The 16,985-nt window shown below is 45.6% G+C and overlaps 1 protein-coding gene across 1 annotated transcript; it reads left to right on the top strand.

Moving 5' to 3' along the window:
• The first annotated feature begins 600 nt into the window (after positions 1 to 600).
• LOC147653743 (uncharacterized) lies at positions 601 to 1,718 on the top strand. The gene is made up of 2 exons (XM_086885311.1): positions 601 to 922; positions 1,236 to 1,718. Exons 1-2 carry the CDS (start codon positions 668 to 670, stop codon positions 1,431 to 1,433), a joined length of 453 nt encoding a protein of 150 aa, XP_086741437.1. The 5' UTR covers positions 601 to 667; the 3' UTR covers positions 1,434 to 1,718.
• The last annotated feature ends 15,267 nt before the right edge of the window (positions 1,719 to 16,985 follow it).

Raw genomic sequence — 16,985 nt, 5'->3', positions numbered from 1 at the left:
AGCAGAATTCCCCTGAGATGGCACTGTGCTCTGGAAGCCCTCAAATACTCACTAAAACAGACTTGACTTTCACTAGGACAGCTGCTCATGAAAATCTGGGGTAAAACCTATGGGAAGTGGCCATGTGCACGCATATTCCTTCTTCCCACAGCAGGCACAATCAAATCCTCCTTTGAATGGCCTCCAAGTTGAGCAGCACTCATTGGCACAGCCTCTTCTCCCACAGACAGGCCAGCGAGCAACACGGCAGCGCCAGCCAGGTGGGCAAGGACAAGAGAGAGCAGATGCCAACAAGGCTTGGAAGCTGGGCCAAGGGAGGTTTACGCTGGCCATTGGGAAGAACTTGTGCCCAGCGTGGGCCATCAGATACTGCAATGGCCTGACAGGGGCTGCTGGAGTCATCATTGTGGCACGGGTGCAAGGCAAGCCAGGCCGCAGCGCTCGGGCCCCGCTCTGCTGGCCATGCTTGCCGCCATGGCTCCCAGCTTGGACTCAACATTCTCTCAGGGCTCTCTGCAGCCAGGGCGTTCTGTGCTTCTGTGACATCACAGCCTCTGGGGACGGCACGCTGGCTGGCAACTGTCCCCAGCTGTTGTTCCCCCCCTGTGCCCAGGCACAGCTGCTCGCAGAGAGACGCCCAGAGCCTCGGTGCTGCTGGCAGAGCACTATGGCTGCTCACGGCTCCTCCGCGCTGCTGCAGCTTTACGTGCTGCTGCTCTTGGCTCATCCCCTCGACCCTGTGAGCAAACCTGAGCGCAGCACGGATGCCTCTCCTCTGCTTCTGGAGGATTGTCATCTGGACGAGTCGGACCCTGAGCGCATCCGGTGGGCGGCCAGGACATTCCTGCTCATCGACCTGCTCATCATAGGAATGGCCATGGGATGGTCGCTCGGAAAAAGAATTCAGAGACGCTGGCGAGAGGTGAGGAGGGGGGTGGGGGGTCAGGCAGGCGGGATGGGGCAGACCTTGAGGGCCTCTTGGGCACCCTTTGGCCAATGCCCTGTGGCAGAAGGGGCCTGAGCTCCTGGCTGGGGAATGCGGCCCAGGGGCTGAGCTCCATGGACAGCACCAAGCAGAGGCGGCAGAGCTCTGCCTGCTGCAGCCTCTTCCCCGGGCCAGCCCAGCCCAACTGGGCCCGAGTCTCTGTCTCCCAGGCCAAAGGCAGCCCCACAGGTGCCGGCCCCGCTCTGCCCCTCTGCCTCTTCCATGGGGATCCCTGTGCTTTGCCTTGCAGCGGAATCTCCAGAGCCCTTCGGGCCGTGCGGGGCCCCGCCGCCATCGAAGACAGGGCTGTCCCACGGAGCTGATGCAGCTGCTGATGGACAACCGCGACCTGATGCGGCTGCTCCTTCGCGACAGCCCTCAACCAACCACCAAGATGGCGGCAAAAGAGGGCAGTGACAGGAGACTCCGCACCTCCCCACAGCTCTGACCTCCAGCGTCGCGCTCCAGCTACAGAACCTTACGGGGAACGGGTGACCAGTGCCCAGCCCAGGCACTGCGACGTTCCCCACCTTACAAGTTAGCCACACCCCTGTTGTTGTTCGATTCCCCACCACGTTTCCCCCAAGAAGTTGACCTTTCCCTTAGTGTTCAGTTCTAAACAGTTGAAGCATTGAAGTTTCTTAGCCTTAAGATTCTTACCCCATAGTCTTCTAGTAACGTTGGATTGTAGATTTTAGAAGTAGTCAAGTGAATAAAGTTCACGTTTTCTACACGTTGCTGTGTCATTTTCTTGAGGTTGCACCTGAGACCTGGGGACTCCTTGAGAGATGGCTTTGCATGGCAGCTCCAGACTGCCTGCAATGGAGAGCCCCAGTGCCCCAGCAGGCTTTGCAAGAGCACGGAGGGCAGCGGGAAAGAAGAAGGTGGCCAATATTCACCTGCCTCCAGCTTCCAAGGAAGCTTGCAGTCAAGCCCTGTCTGCCCTTTAGGGGGGACCCTAAAGGCCCCGGCAGGCATCACCATGGCCCCAGGACGGGGGGCTTGCAGCACTCTGGGGCACCAGGAAAGGAGCAGGATCATCCCTGGAAAGCTGTCTGGAGACAAATCCAGAGACGTCTCCCCTGGCATCCAGGCAAGGGCTGAATACAGGCAGGCAATTAGATCCACAGGCTGCCTGGGCTATGGCACCAATCAGTCCTGCTTCATAGATTTCGGGGGGCGGGGTTATACATATATATATATATATATATATATATATATACACGCATATATGTATATATGTATCTACATCTGTATTTAGTTCTTTGTATTTATCCTGTTGACCCTCAAATAGGATTAGATTTCATTTTCCTACAAAACAAAACATCCGTTTTTTGATTTTTAGGAATCAACCATCTGTGCTCCCACTTTAAATCACTTCTCTCAAACTCATTCTGCATCTTGCTCCTTTCCAGCACCATCAAATACCTCTGTTAAAATACAGAGCATCAGTGGAAGGACGACAATCTTGTTACTTGCTGAAGAAAGTTAACTTGGATGACATACCTGCTTTTAAAAATCCAAGAGGAACAAAACCTACACATCAGCTTTAGAATTTCAAAAGCTGCTTCCTCAACTCTTCCACACCACTTTACTCTTTGGGGACATTCAGCAGCAATACCAAACAAGCACAGAAAAGAAATGGAAGAAGAAATGCAGATAGTCAGCAGCAGACCACCTACCAAAATACATTTTAAATGCAGCTCCAAGTTCTCCAAGAGCAAGTTTGAAGTGTAAATGGAGACACTCACACAAAATTACTACCAGGTGGTACTTTTGGCATTTCCTTGGGCTTTCCTCTTCATTTTTTTTTTATCTCTCACCTAAGGCAAGAGAAAAAACCCCAAACAAACACAACCTTTCAGGCAGAGAAAAGATGTGGTTGCTCTTGAAGAAAGCATTTCATTCTGCCTGGAGAAGAAGCTGCTGGGAAAAATATTAGCTTTTAGCAAAATGGCACTGTGCTGTTGCACTTGTTCTAGCACTGGGAGAAAGAACAGGCCCGTCTGTAAGGCTCCTGCAGCTCACCCTGGCTGAGGGTCATTGACCACTGAGCACTGCAGGCATCACTGGCAACAACGATGGTGGAAAATGGGGAGGGAGCAGGATAAATAAATGTTTGCCATTGCCTTAGCCAAAAAAACCCCAGACATCAAAAGCAACCCACCCTCAAAACAAAGCTATGAAAATAGTTTGCCTCTGAATTTAAAGAACTTCAATTAACTCTATGATGTCTGCTTTTGGTTCAGCATTCATCAATCTGAATTTGAATATGCACAGGGTAATGAAAGGTAACTGAAGCTTAAAAATCATGTCTATTGACTTGTGCATAGCCTATACTGAAGCACATTAAAAAGCAGCGTTTTGCTTGAAATCTGCACGGTATTAACTTCATTCAGTCTTACACTCACTAGGTAATTAAATACATGAAGAAATAGATTTTTTTTTTTTTTATTAAGAATGCATTATTAATTAGGAAGGCATGGCTTTAGTAGAGTCTGCTGATACCAACATTACTCAGCTAAGTTCAAAGTATGAACACAAGAACTTGATGACAGAAGCAATGTTCATCAGAGCCTCAACAAGAAAGTTGCAGTTCCAAGTTTTTCAGATGTCCTACACTTGCTAAGGCATCTCCAGAAAGAGGAGTCAACTGAAAATAGCACAGGAAATTTGAAACCCATTTCTCTTTTTGTCTTTTTTTCCTGAACTTTCTTGTGGGCAACAGAAAACTCCTAATATGTGGAATGCAATGTAGTTTTTATGCCAGAGTCATGAGTCATCCCCTCAGTTCCAACCTGATCCAATGCTCACTTGAATCTTGGAAAGGCTCAAATCAGCAAGATGAAATTTCAATTGTATTCATGAAAGGAGCTCTTTACTCTCCATTCCCCTCCCTCCCCCAAATACATCAGCACCAAGTGAGAAAGGCTCAATTTGAAAAATAATTATTACACAATTAAACTTGGACATAGCTAGTTTGCTACAAGTTCCAGCAGACAGACAAACGAGAGCAGAATCAGAGGTTATCAACCTCAATAGAAATTCCAGCTCATGCTTTCCCCAAAAGCCTCATTTAATTTATCCAGGATTAAAAAATAAAAGAGAAATGAAAAAGACCACATAAAAGCATTTCACATAGTATATAGTGAAATGCTATCGTTTCCACCTGAAATATTCATCATCATTATTATGTTTTTCCATAGTAAATTACAAAGTCTCCTGCACCCATCTTCCCAATATCTCATTCTAAGTGCTTGCTACTTTAATCCCTTAGGAAGCAAAAGGAGCCCCAGGTGTCTCTGGATCAACAGAAACTAAACAACACAGCTTGACAAAGTATATTAAATTGTCAATCAACTCAATAAAGGTTTTCCACTCCAGAGATAGCTATCACCAGCTGATGAATTTGGCTAGGGCAGGTTTAGTGAAGAAAAACTAGGTCTTTATTACCAAATCAGTTAGGAGTTGTTCTACCGTACTGCCCGTAGGATGGGAGTATAAACACCATATTCTTCACAGCCTCATCCACAAAGAATTCCACCTTCAAATTAAGGCTGCTTTGGAGTTGGACCAAACCAATGAAAACTCACTCATCAAACACAGTGATGGCAGCATGCTCAGTCTTTGCAGTACAAAACTGGCAACTAACAGCACATTCCTGATCACATCTCCAAGGCTGAGTGTACAGAACTGCAGTGGTGGCCAGGCCCTCGCTGACTGCCAAACCTCCAGCCATCATCCCTTCCTCTCACAGCGACAGGGCAAAAAATAACAACAGCAGAAACTGGAAAGCTTAAGCTAAAACCACAAAGGTCATTGATGAAACAGACTGGAGTGCTTTAGAAACTAGCACGCAGACTTAGCTGAAAACAAATCTTATTGATCACCAATTACAATGAATACTTAATTCTGTTATTCTGCATTATTATTAGACAGTCAGAGACAGCCAAGCTGACCTCAAGCATGCTGAAGCATCGGGGCCAGGCAGTGCACATCTTCCCAGGAGCTGATTTACCCATCGTTCTCAAGTCAATTCACCTGCACACAGCCCCACCGTACAACTGCTAGGCTGCAAAATAAAAAAATAGCTCTGCTTAAGAGTCAAACCCCAGGACATAGACCATATGAAAGGAAGAATGAAACCTGCAGCATTTGGTTGACCTTCAATGCCCTGAGAAGATGACAAATTTCCCAAGATGAACAAGTGCCCAAAATACAAAGCAAAGGACTGACTTTTAGGGATCAAATGTTAAATAGGCCTGCGAAATTGGAGTTGTTAGGTTGCACATGAAAGAAGGGAAAAAAGAAAAAACCACCCCAACCCTCAACTGCAATTTTACATCCCTCTTGGAAAATTTGCTTTAATAAGAGAGAGGAATGGATACAACCTTCCCCTCACCTGGAGATTTTAATCAATTCAAGCCATTTCAAATCTGGCAAGAAAGCCCTACCACAGTCCCCATCAAACAACATTGCCTTTCATTTTTGCTTCTCATGACTACTTCAGAGCAGTCTAAATAACAGCAAAGAAGGAAATTCAAGTTGCAATTCAAACACTAAGCTCTGGAATCCCATATTGCCTTCAAACAACTGCATGAAACACTAACTTCATGCTCTATGCTCTCCAATACATAGAAGCCATTTATTTGCATAGCCTTTGGCTGCTAAAGATGGAACCTGCATTTCTAGGAGCAGATGGGCCTGATTCTCACCTTCCCCCGACACACATGAGCAGTGTGGGCCCTGCCTTTCTGGGCACCTCACACTTACTTGATTCAAACTCTTGACTTTGCTCTCTGGAACACTGCCCTTCCTGAATCCAGCCCAAGCTACGAAGCAGCCACACACCTGCTGAAGTTGCCATTCTTGACATCTGCCTCTCCCCATCAGGATGCCTTGCAAAAACTATTAGGATCCAATGCTGCCCGTGTCTGCTGCAAGGAGGAGCTCTCTGGCTTTTTTACTCCTATCTTTAGAACATTCTCTTTCTAAGGTCATGACAGCTGGGGACAAATACAGAGCAGCACCTTGAAGCATTAACAAACAGAAGCAACAGAAAACAGAAGCTGCTGCATTTCCTGTGGCCATTTGAGGGTGAAACTGCAAGTGTGAAAATATTGCAGTTCTGTCATTCAGGAAGAAGCACACGTTCCAAAGGAAATCCATTCAAAGCAGATTATACAGCATAGATTTGTTATCCATTTGAAGTTATTAACTGGAAGCCAAAGAAAGATTTCTTTGGTAGCCTCACAGGTTTATCTTCAGCATTTATAATGGAACAGTTACTCTGCTTTAAATTTAAGTGTTTCTTTCCCCCAACAGTCTCATCTACCTCCTCACCAAGCTGATACGGAATAGAGGAGCACAGATCGTGTGAGGAACAGATTTGGAATTACATAAATGGACTTACCATGTGGCTACAACTGATATTTCCAGCTCTGTGGCCTAAGAGCATCCATCCAATGTCCTGCCAGTCCAGCACTTCCTGATGGTATTTGAAGCCACTGCTTCCACACAAGTTAGAACAATGCACTTCTCCTTTGAGGTCATCTGGCTGCTCCAAGTGCAACAATGGAGCCACCAAGTTCCACTTGCAAGGTCAGCATTACAAATTTAAAACCTTCCTGTTACAAAAGGTAAAGGCTCTCCAATCCTGCTGGAAACAAGAGCTTTGAAGAAACCTAACTCTTCCAACTTCAGCTTGCTTCCAACTTGAACGGTATCAGCTTTTTTAGATAATAAAGGATTGTCTGTAGATTACTGTGGATTAAAATTAGAACTGCAGACCTGACTATTAGTCTCAAGTTTGCTGGTGTGAGGAAGGTGATGGTCCTTCTTATCCATCCCTGGAATCACCATCATGCACTGTCTTCACTATCTCCAAGAGGTATTTTTTTTTTCAACGTGGATAAACTATTTTAGGAAGTTTGGAACAGGGAGAATGGCTGCCTTCCATATAAATCAAACAGGTTCCATTTCCAAGTGATTACAATTGTATCAAAGTCTTCAGGCCCAAATAGGTGTAGCCTCTGTGAAATACAGAAGCCCTTATGAAAGGCTCACTCAGAAGGTGTGAATAGAATAAAAAAGAAATTCATTATAAAAAAATGAGGAAGGAAAAAGCCTTCATTCCCAGCACTGCAGAATTCCAGCCAAGTAAAATCTCACTCACTTTACAATGAAAGGAAAATATTTGAGTGGTGGTGTCAGGGAGAAGGCGAGGATATACAGTGCCAGGGAGGATTCTGCACTTAGAGATGCTGAGTATCCAGCCAAGAGACAGAAATTCAATTGCCAAGGCATTTGAATGAAGTCAATTAAGTCACATCACCTTTTCTATTTCAGTGTTTCCATCTGACAAGAAAGCAAAGGCGGGCAGCAGAAAGCAGGTGAGCTGCTGCACTCAGGGGTAGGGATCAAATGAACTATGCTGGTTCCATATGCACTATGGGAAAAGCAGGCAGAAGAGAGGAAGAGCTCTAAAATTAAGATGGAATTTTAACCTCTTCCTTCTCTGTTGACACTGACTGTAGGCATGTCTAACAGCTTTTCAGACAATTGTGTTTGATTTTGTTCCACAAACCTTACCTAGATCCACATTCATTAGCTGACTCTCTGCTGCCATCAAAATTGAGGGAAGGAACACCTTTTAGCACTGCTTAGAAACAGAGGAGATCAAACTAAACTCTGCAGCTCCAATGAGCGAAGGAATTATGTCCTATCCACCTTCATGAAGCCGCAAAGACCAAAATCTCTTGAGAGCGTGCCATTTCCTTTCAGCCTTGTGCACTGAGCCTTCAGCTCATCACGGATCAAAAGATGCTGCACTAAATTACAAGAAAAATGACTGCATTCTGTTTAGTTGCAATCCTGGTAGTCATAACAAATCTTGTGTGCATCAGATGGCCTCCAGAAAAATCACATGCAACAGCAACACCATCCTCAGATGCTCTCCCAGTACCTTACCTAATCATTGCTCCGTCACTGGACAAGACTTGTCCCCACCCTTCACACCTACAGCAACAAACCTACAAATCTTCCAAACATTTCTTCAATTCCACACCCCTCCGGAACATTCCCGCTTAAAACCGCACAGCTGCCCACGGGACAAAGGTCCAGTGTTACAAGCTGCTGCTCTCCCTCCACACAAGCCCCTTGCACATCTTGCACTGCTGCTCTGAAACTGCACAATTTGTCAGCAGCACCATTAGACTCAGAATTGGGAAACAATTCCTTCTGCTGGGTTAAGTTGGAAACAGTTCAGGCTACAGGAGTTCTTTATTATTCACCCTCATGGAATGCCCCTGCCCTTCAGAGCTCAAGCACTCCTGTGCAGAGCATCTCATGGAGCCAAAGAGAAAGGACTGCTGTCCCAAAAGAAGAGTCTGGGAGGAACTCCCAGTGTCCTTCATGCCTTGAGAAAGCTAAGGAGCAGTCACTGATGGCCTAAAGGGTACAAATTCAGTTCAGATGACAAATTTTCCAGGGTGATCCCCCTCCTCTTTATCTTCTAACACAACTACAAACAAACCAAATTATAGATTTCACAAGGAATAAGGGATGTTTAAAAGCAAATCTCTAAACTAAGCCTGGCATGCTCACCCAGGAGTTCAACACAGCAAGGCAGGCACTCTGCACTACCTAGTTCATGGCAAGAGATTTCTAAACTCTACCAAATGAAGTGAAGAAATGAAACAGAGAGCAATAGAACCGTATTTTAATTCATTTCAAGGCATGGAATAACACAGAATCTTTTCCATGAAACTAGGGCATTTTTCTCCCTTATCTAGTGCCCAAGTAAGATTAGAAATTGGGAAAAAAACCACTGAAACTGCAAATGCATTTTGCCCCCAGCTAGAAACAAAAGGTAATTATTTGAAAACTAGAAAAAACTCCAAGAGGAAACGTAAAACATTATGGAATATGTATTATTTTTATCACCCAGAATTCCCCATGTTAAAGGCACAGAGAAAACCATCATTCAGAAGTGGGAAAACAGAGGGACTGTACAAGTGAAATGGAGTTCTGACAAATGATGCTGTGTAGAATATGGGTTCCCAAACCAACAGAACAAAGGCACCCCGACAGCAGCAGCCTCAGAGATTGTACATTGCAGCTGAAGCACGGGGGTTTCTGTAGATTCACCTTGTAAACTGGCACACTTACTTGCCAAGGCTGCTGAACTTCTTTCACCTTAAACCACAAAACCTCCCAGTCCTTCCACAGCAATCACTCCATCAAATCAAGGCAGACCAAAACATGTTCTTTGCGCTGTTCACAATAAGATGAAGTTATGTGCCCAAGAGATACCATTTGAAGTCAGAAGGAACAAGCCAGCAGGTGTAGAAAACTGGTATTTGAAGAAGTGACAAAAAGACAGCAAACTGAAGCCCATGCTTAATACAAAACCCCATGATTAATAGAACACAAATGCAGATGGATATGATAAGCTTGCACTGTCGAAGCTAAAATCATTTCTAACAAAAATCACCACATTTCCAAGAATTCAGTACCACTTGTGGTGGCCACTCCTGATCTCTACATAATATGTCAGCAGTTCAATTGGCAAGAATCTCTTTATCTAGATCCAAGCAGGGAAGAAGTCAAGGTCCCAGTGATATGCAATTCTGTAGCTTCATTAGAAACCTTTCATCCTGCAATAGTTGAAATCCAAGCGAGAAAAGAACCTGTTTGGACACCAACTATCCTTAGTAGCAACGTTTTGCAGCACGCAATTTGAAAAGGTTAACCTGCCAGGCAATAATACAGACAAGAAAAATGAAAAGGAGGGCAAGGAGAATCATCTGCTGCTGAAACTGCTCTTCTACAAAAACAAAGTGATATGAAGATTCAGCCCGTGAAGAACACATTCCTCAACCAGGAGAGAAAAACACAATTCTTAAAAATCTCCTCTGTCGTTCTGATTGGGAACGGTGGGAAAGAACGACACGGACTCTCAAGGGAGTCACAACAGGAGAATCTTCTCTACTTTATTACTCTAGGCTTGTCTAATAGACAGATACGTGGAAAGTACAGAAAGGAAACTCTTATTGCTTAGTAAAGTGCTACATCACCATCATTGGTCAGCGGGGCTCACCACCCCCCTGACTTTCTCCTGCAAGGAAAACAAGAGGACAGACAAACAGCACCTGGCAGTTGTTTTCTGTCTCTGAGGATTGTTTTGAAATCCTCCTATGAATTCCCAGGCTAGCTTCTCGGGCAGGACTGATAGGCCATGGGGCCTGCAGTTTCTGCAGCTCTCTGCAGCCTGCTCCAAAGCTAGCATCCATACTCTCCACTACATAAGAAATAGAAAACTGACTACAAATCACGTGTTCACTACTTGTTGCTTGTTCACTACTCAGACATCAAAATTACTACCACAATACTAGAAGAACAATCCAAGAAACATATTCCAGGGATGCATTTTAATTCATTTGCTGCTGCCAGCCGTGCTGTGCTTTGCTTCTATCCATCCACCCTGCTGCAAAAAGGTTCAATTGTGTTTTCACCATCACTTCAAATCAGCTCTTGGACTCACAGCTCACCACAGACCTCGAAACAGGAGGCAAAGATCTGCACCACTTGACCCTTCAGAACTTCTCACCCATCTATGACCTTTCTGGGGCCAGCTTCAGAAAATGGGGGGGAAGCCATTCCAAGGAACACGACCAAGGAAATCACACAGCACTGGGGACTTGTTCCAGGCATCAAATTTTTAATGGATGATGTGAAGTAACACCGAAGCAATTCCTGTCCACAGAAAAAAAGATTTCAAATGGTTTTGTCTCAAGGACAATCACTGGAGGTTGAAAGTTTCTGGGGCTGAAAGTTACATGAGGTCCTCAACACTGAGCAATCAATATCCCCAGAGTCTAAACTGTGAAATTACTACCTGGGCAAGGAGAACATTTTCAGGATTTGCAACTCATCTCAAAGCCTCAGTAGAACTCAACCAGCAGAATTCCCCTGAGATGGCACTGTGCTCTGGAAGCCCTCAAATACTCACTAAAACAGACTTGACTTTCACTAGGACAGCTGCTCATGAAAATCTGGGGTAAAACCTATGGGAAGTGGCCATGTGCACGCATATTCCTTCTTCCCACAGCAGGCACAATCAAATCCTCCTTTGAATGGCCTCCAAGTTGAGCAGCACTCATTGGCACAGCCTCTTCTCCCACAGACAGGCCAGCGAGCAACACGGCAGCGCCAGCCAGGTGGGCAAGGACAAGAGAGAGCAGATGCCAACAAGGCTTGGAAGCTGGGCCAAGGGAGGTTTACGCTGGCCATTGGGAAGAACTTGTGCCCAGCGTGGGCCATCAGATACTGCAATGGCCTGACAGGGGCTGCTGGAGTCATCATTGTGGCACGGGTGCAAGGCAAGCCAGGCCGCAGCGCTCGGGCCCCGCTCTGCTGGCCATACTTGCCGCCATGGCTCCCAGCTTGGACTCAACATTCTCTCAGGGCTCTCTGCAGCCAGGGCGTTCTGTGCTTCTGTGACATCACAGCCTCTGGGGACGGCACGCTGGCTGGCAACTGTCCCCAGCTGTTGCTGCGCCCCAGAGCCCAGGCACAGCTGCTCGCAGAGAGACGCCCAGAGCCTCGGTGCTGCTGGCAGAGCACTATGGCTGCTCACGGCTCCTCCGCGCTGCTGCAGCTTTACGTGCTGCTGCTCTTGGCCCATCCCCTCGACCCTGTGAGCAAACCCGAGAGGAGCACGGGTGCCTCTCCTCTGGTTCCGGAGGATTTCGACCTGGAGGAGAAGGACTCTGCGCTCCTCTGGTGGGCGTCCAGGACACTCCTGCTCATTGACATGCTCCTCATAGGAATGGCCATGGGATGGGCCCTTGGAAGAAGATTTCAGAGACGCTGGGGAGAGGTGAGGCAGGGGGTGGGGGGTCAGGGGCAGGTGGGATGGGGCAGACCTTGAGGGCCTCTTGGGCACCCTTTGGCCAATGCCCTGCGGCAGAAGGGGCCTGAGCTCCTGGCTGGGGAATGTGGCCCAGGGGCTGAGCTCCATGGACAGCACCAAGCAGAGGCGGCAGAGCTCTGCCTGCTGCAGCCTCTTCCCCGGGCCAGCCCAGCCCAACTGGGCCCGAGTCTCTGTCTCCCAGGCCAAAGGCAGCCCCACAGGTGCCAGCCCCGCTCTGCCTCTCTGCCTCTTCCATGGGGATCCCTGTGCTTTGCCTTGCAGCGGAATCTCCAGAGCCCTTCGGGCCGTGCGGGGCCCCGCCGCCATCGAAGACTCGGCTGTCCCACCAAGTTGATGCAGCTGCTCAGGCAAAACCGTGACCTGATGCGGCTGCACCTTCGCTACAGCTCTCAGCCGAGGAGGCCAACCACCAAGACGGCGGCAAAAGAGGGCAGTGACAGGAGACTCCGAACCTCCCCACAGCTCTGACCTCCAGCGTCGCGCTCCATCTAAAGAACCTTACGGGGAACGGGTGACCAGTGCCCAGCCCAGGCACTGCGACGTTCCCCACCTTACAAGTTAGCCACACCCCTGTTGTTGTTCGATTCCCCACCACGTTTCCCCCAAGAAGTTGACCTTTCCCTTAGTGTTCAGTTCTAAACAGTTGAAGCATTGAAGTTTCTTAGCCTTAAGATTCTTACCCCATAGTCTTCTAGTAACGTTGGATTGTAGATTTTAGAAGTAGTCAAGTGAATAAAGTTCACGTTTTCTACACGTTGCTGTGTCATTTTCTTGAGGTTGCACCTGAGACCTGGGGACTCCTTGAGAGATGGCTTTGCATGGCAGCTCCAGACTGCCTGCAATGGAGAGCCCCAGTGCCCCAGCAGGCTTTGCAAGAGCACGGAGGGCAGCGGGAAAGAAGAAGGTGGCCAATATTCACCTGCCTCCACCTTCCAAGGAAGCTTGCAGTCAAACCCTGTCTGCCCTTTAGGGGGGACCCTAAAGGCCCCGGCAGGCATCACCATGGCCCCAGGACGGGGGGCTTGCAGCACTCTGGGGCACCAGGAAAGGAGCAGGATCATCCCTGGAAAGCTGTCTGGAGACAAATCCAGAGACGTCTCCCCTGGCATCCAGGCAAGGGCTGAATACAGGCAGGCAATTAGATCCACAGGCTGCCTGGGATATGGCACCAATCAGTCCTGCTTCATAGATTTCGGGGGGCGGGGTTATACATATATTTATATATATATATATACGCATATATGTATATATGTATCTACATCTGTATTTAGTTCTTTGTATTTATCCTGTTGACCCTCAAATAGGATTAGATTTCATTTTCCTACAAAACAAAACATCCGTTTTTTGATTTTTAGGAATCAACCATCTGTGCTCCCACTTTAAATCACTTCTCTCAAACTCATTCTGCATCTTGCTCCTTTCCAGCACCATCAAATACCTCTGTTAAAATACAGAGCATCAGTGGAAGGACGACAATCTTGTTACTTGCTGAAGAAAGTTAACTTGGATGACATACCTGCTTTTAAAAATCCAAGAGGAACAAAACCTACACATCAGCTTTAGAATTTCAAAAGCTGCTTCCTCAACTCTTCCACACCACTTTACTCTTTGGGGACATTCAGCAGCAATACCAAACAAGCACAGAAAAGAAATGGAAGAAGAAATGCAGATAGTCAGCAGCAGACCACCTACCAAAATACATTTTAAATGCAGCTCCAAGTTCTCCAAGAGCAAGTTTGAAGTGTAAATGGAGACACTCACACAAAATTACTACCAGGTGGTACTTTTGGCATTTCCTTGGGCTTTCCTCTTCATTTTTTTTTTATCTCTCACCTAAGGCAAGAGAAAAAACCCCAAACAAACACAACCTTTCAGGCAGAGAAAAGATGTGGTTGCTCTTGAAGAAAGCATTTCATTCTGCCTGGAGAAGAAGCTGCTGGGAAAAATATTAGCTTTTAGCAAAATGGCACTGTGCTGTTGCACTTGTTCTAGCACTGGGAGAAAGAACAGGCCCGTCTGTAAGGCTCCTGCAGCTCACCCTGGCTGAGGGTCATTGACCACTGAGCACTGCAGGCATCACTGGCAACAACGATGGTGGAAAATGGGGAGGGAGCAGGATAAATAAATGTTTGCCATTGCCTTAGCCAAAAAAACCCCAGACATCAAAAGCAACCCACCCTCAAAACAAAGCTATGAAAATAGTTTGCCTCTGAATTTAAAGAACTTCAATTAACTCTATGATGTCTGCTTTTGGTTCAGCATTCATCAATCTGAATTTGAATATGCACAGGGTAATGAAAGGTAACTGAAGCTTAAAAATCATGTCTATTGACTTGTGCATAGCCTATACTGAAGCACATTAAAAAGCAGCGTTTTGCTTGAAATCTGCACGGTATTAACTTCATTCAGTCTTACACTCACTAGGTAATTAAATACATGAAGAAATAGATTTTTTTTTTTTTTATTAAGAATGCATTATTAATTAGGAAGGCATGGCTTTAGCAGAGTCTGCTGATACCAACATTACTCAGCTAAGTTCAAAGTATGAACACAAGAACTTGATGACAGAAGCAATGTTCATCAGAGCCTCAACAAGAAAGTTGCAGTTCCAAGTTTTTCAGATGTCCTACACTTGCTAAGGCATCTCCAGAAAGAGGAGTCAACTGAAAATAGCACAGGAAATTTGAAACCCATTTCTCTTTTTGTCTTTTTTTCCTGAACTTTCTTGTGGGCAACAGAAAACTCCTAATATGTGGAATGCAATGTAGTTTTTATGCCAGAGTCATGAGTCATCCCCTCAGTTCCAACCTGATCCAATGCTCACTTGAATCTTGGAAAGGCTCAAATCAGCAAGATGAAATTAAAATTGTATTCATGAAAGGAGCTCTTTACTCTCCATTCCCCTCCCTCCCCCAAATACATCAGCACCAAGTGAGAAAGGCTCGATTTGAAAGATAATTATTACACAATTAAACTTGGACATAGCTAGTTTGCTACAAGTTCCAGCAGACAGACAAACAAGAGCAGAATCAGAGGTTATCAACCTCAATAGAAATTCCAGCTCATGCTTTCCCCAAAAGCCTCATTTAATTTATCCAGGATTAAAAAATAAAAGGGAAATGAAAAAAAATCACATAAAAGCATTTCACATAGTATATAGTGAAATACTATCATTTCCACCTGAAATATTCATCATCATTATTATGTTTTTCCATACTAAATTACAAAGTCTCCTGCACCCATCTTCCCAATATCTCATTCTAAGTGCTTGCTTCTTTAATCCCTTAGGAAGCAAAAGGAGCCTCAGGTGTCTCTGGATCAACAGAAACTAAACAACACAGCTTGACAAAGTATATCAAATTGTCAATCAACTCAATAAAGAACTCCCACTCCAGAGATAGCTATCACCAGCTGATGAATTTGGCTAGGGCAGGTTTAGTGAAGAAAAACTAGGTCTTTATTACCAAATCAGTTAGGAGTTGTTCTACCGTACTGCCCGTAGGATGGGAGTACAAACACCATATTCTTCACAGCCTCATCCACGAAGAATTCCACCTTCAAATTAAGGCTGCTTTGGAGTTGGACCAAACCAATGAAAACTCACTCATCAAACACAGTGATGGCAGCATGCTCAGTCTTTGCAATACAAAACTGGCAACTAACAGCACATTCCTGATCACATCTCCAAGGCTGAGTGTACAGAACTGCAGTGGTGGCCAGGCCCTCGCTGACTGCCAAACCTCCAGCCATCATCCCTTCCTCTCACAGCGACAGGGCAGAAAATAACAACAGCAGAAACTAGATTTTTAGCTTAAGCTAAAACCACAAAGGTCATTGATGAAACAGACTGGAGTGCTTTAGAAACTAGCACGCAGACTTAGCTGAAAACAAATCTTATTGATCACCAATTACAATGAATACTTAATTCTGTTATTCTGCATTATTATTAGACAGTCAGAGGCAGCCAAGCTGACCTCAAGCATGCTGAAGCATCGGGGCCAGGCAGTGCACATCTTCCCAGGAGCTGATTTACCCATCGTTCTCAAGTGAATTCACCTGCACACAGCCCCACCGTACAACTGCTAGGCTGCAAAATAAAAAAATAGCTCTGCTTAAGAGTCAAACCCCAGGACATAGACCATATGAAAGGAAGAATGAAACCTGCAGCATTTGGTTGACCTTCAATGCCCTGAGAAGATGACAAATTTCCCAAGATGAACAAGTGCCCAAAATACAAAGCAAAGGACTGACTTTTAGGGATCAAATGTTAAATAGGCCTGCGAAATTGGAGTTGTTAGGTTGCACATGAAAGAAGGGAAAAAAGAAAAAACCACCCCAACCCTCAACTGCAATTTTACATCCCTCTTGGAAAATTTGCTTTAATAAGAGAGAGGAATGGATACAACCTTCCCCTCACCTGGAGATTTTAATCAATTCAAGCCATTTCAAATCTGGCAAGAAAGCCCTACCACAGTCCCCATCAAACAACATTGCCTTTCATTTTTGCTTCTCATGACTACTTCAGAGCAGTCTAAATAACAGCAAAGAAGGAAATTCAAGTTGCAATTCAAACACTAAGCTCTGGAATCCCACATTGCCTTCAAACACCTGCATGAAACACTAACTTCATGCTCTATGCTCCCTGCTTTCTTCTAGTTTACTGCACAGTGCATTATTTACATAAAACAGAATTTCTTCTGTGGGAAAGGCTTGCATGGTACTTCAAAGCCTGAATAAATCAGGGACTGCAGCTTGAACTAACAAAAAAATCATCCAAAAAATTCCTTTCAATATCTGCATTGTATTGCCTTATCATGCTACCTGTCTAGCTGAGTTATTCAGGTATCCACACCAGAAATGACAGACAATGTCTCTCTATGATGATGTGATGTTACTTCAAATGAAAAAAAACAATAAATAAAAATCACAGATTAATTTCCCATACAAATGATGACTCACTACTCCCAAATCCTTCCTTATAGCAGGATGCTCACTTCAGTCTGGAAGTCTTCATGTTGCAGCCTGCAGGAATCAGCTTATTTCCTGTCAAGGGCTGGAAAGCCT

The sequence above is a fragment of the Cyanistes caeruleus genome, chromosome 4 (genome assembly GCF_971803275.1).
Source record: "Cyanistes caeruleus chromosome 4, bCyaCae1.hap1.1, whole genome shotgun sequence".
In the NCBI taxonomy this organism is placed as follows: domain Eukaryota; kingdom Metazoa; phylum Chordata; class Aves; order Passeriformes; family Paridae; genus Cyanistes; species Cyanistes caeruleus.
Note: the sequence above shows the minus strand (reverse complement) of the source record. Positions and strands in the feature narration are given on the sequence as shown.

What these genes read in the sequence shown, in the direction of transcription:
- LOC147653743 (XM_086885311.1), top strand. Translation starts at nt 668, where the DNA reads ATGGCTGCTCACGGCTCCTCCGCGCTGCTGCAGCTTTACGTGCTGCTG. An exon ending in TTCAGAGACGCTGGCGAGAG is followed by an intron (nt 923 to 1,235) that starts GTGAGGAGGGGG and finishes TTTGCCTTGCAG; the next exon opens with CGGAATCTCCAGAGCCCTTC.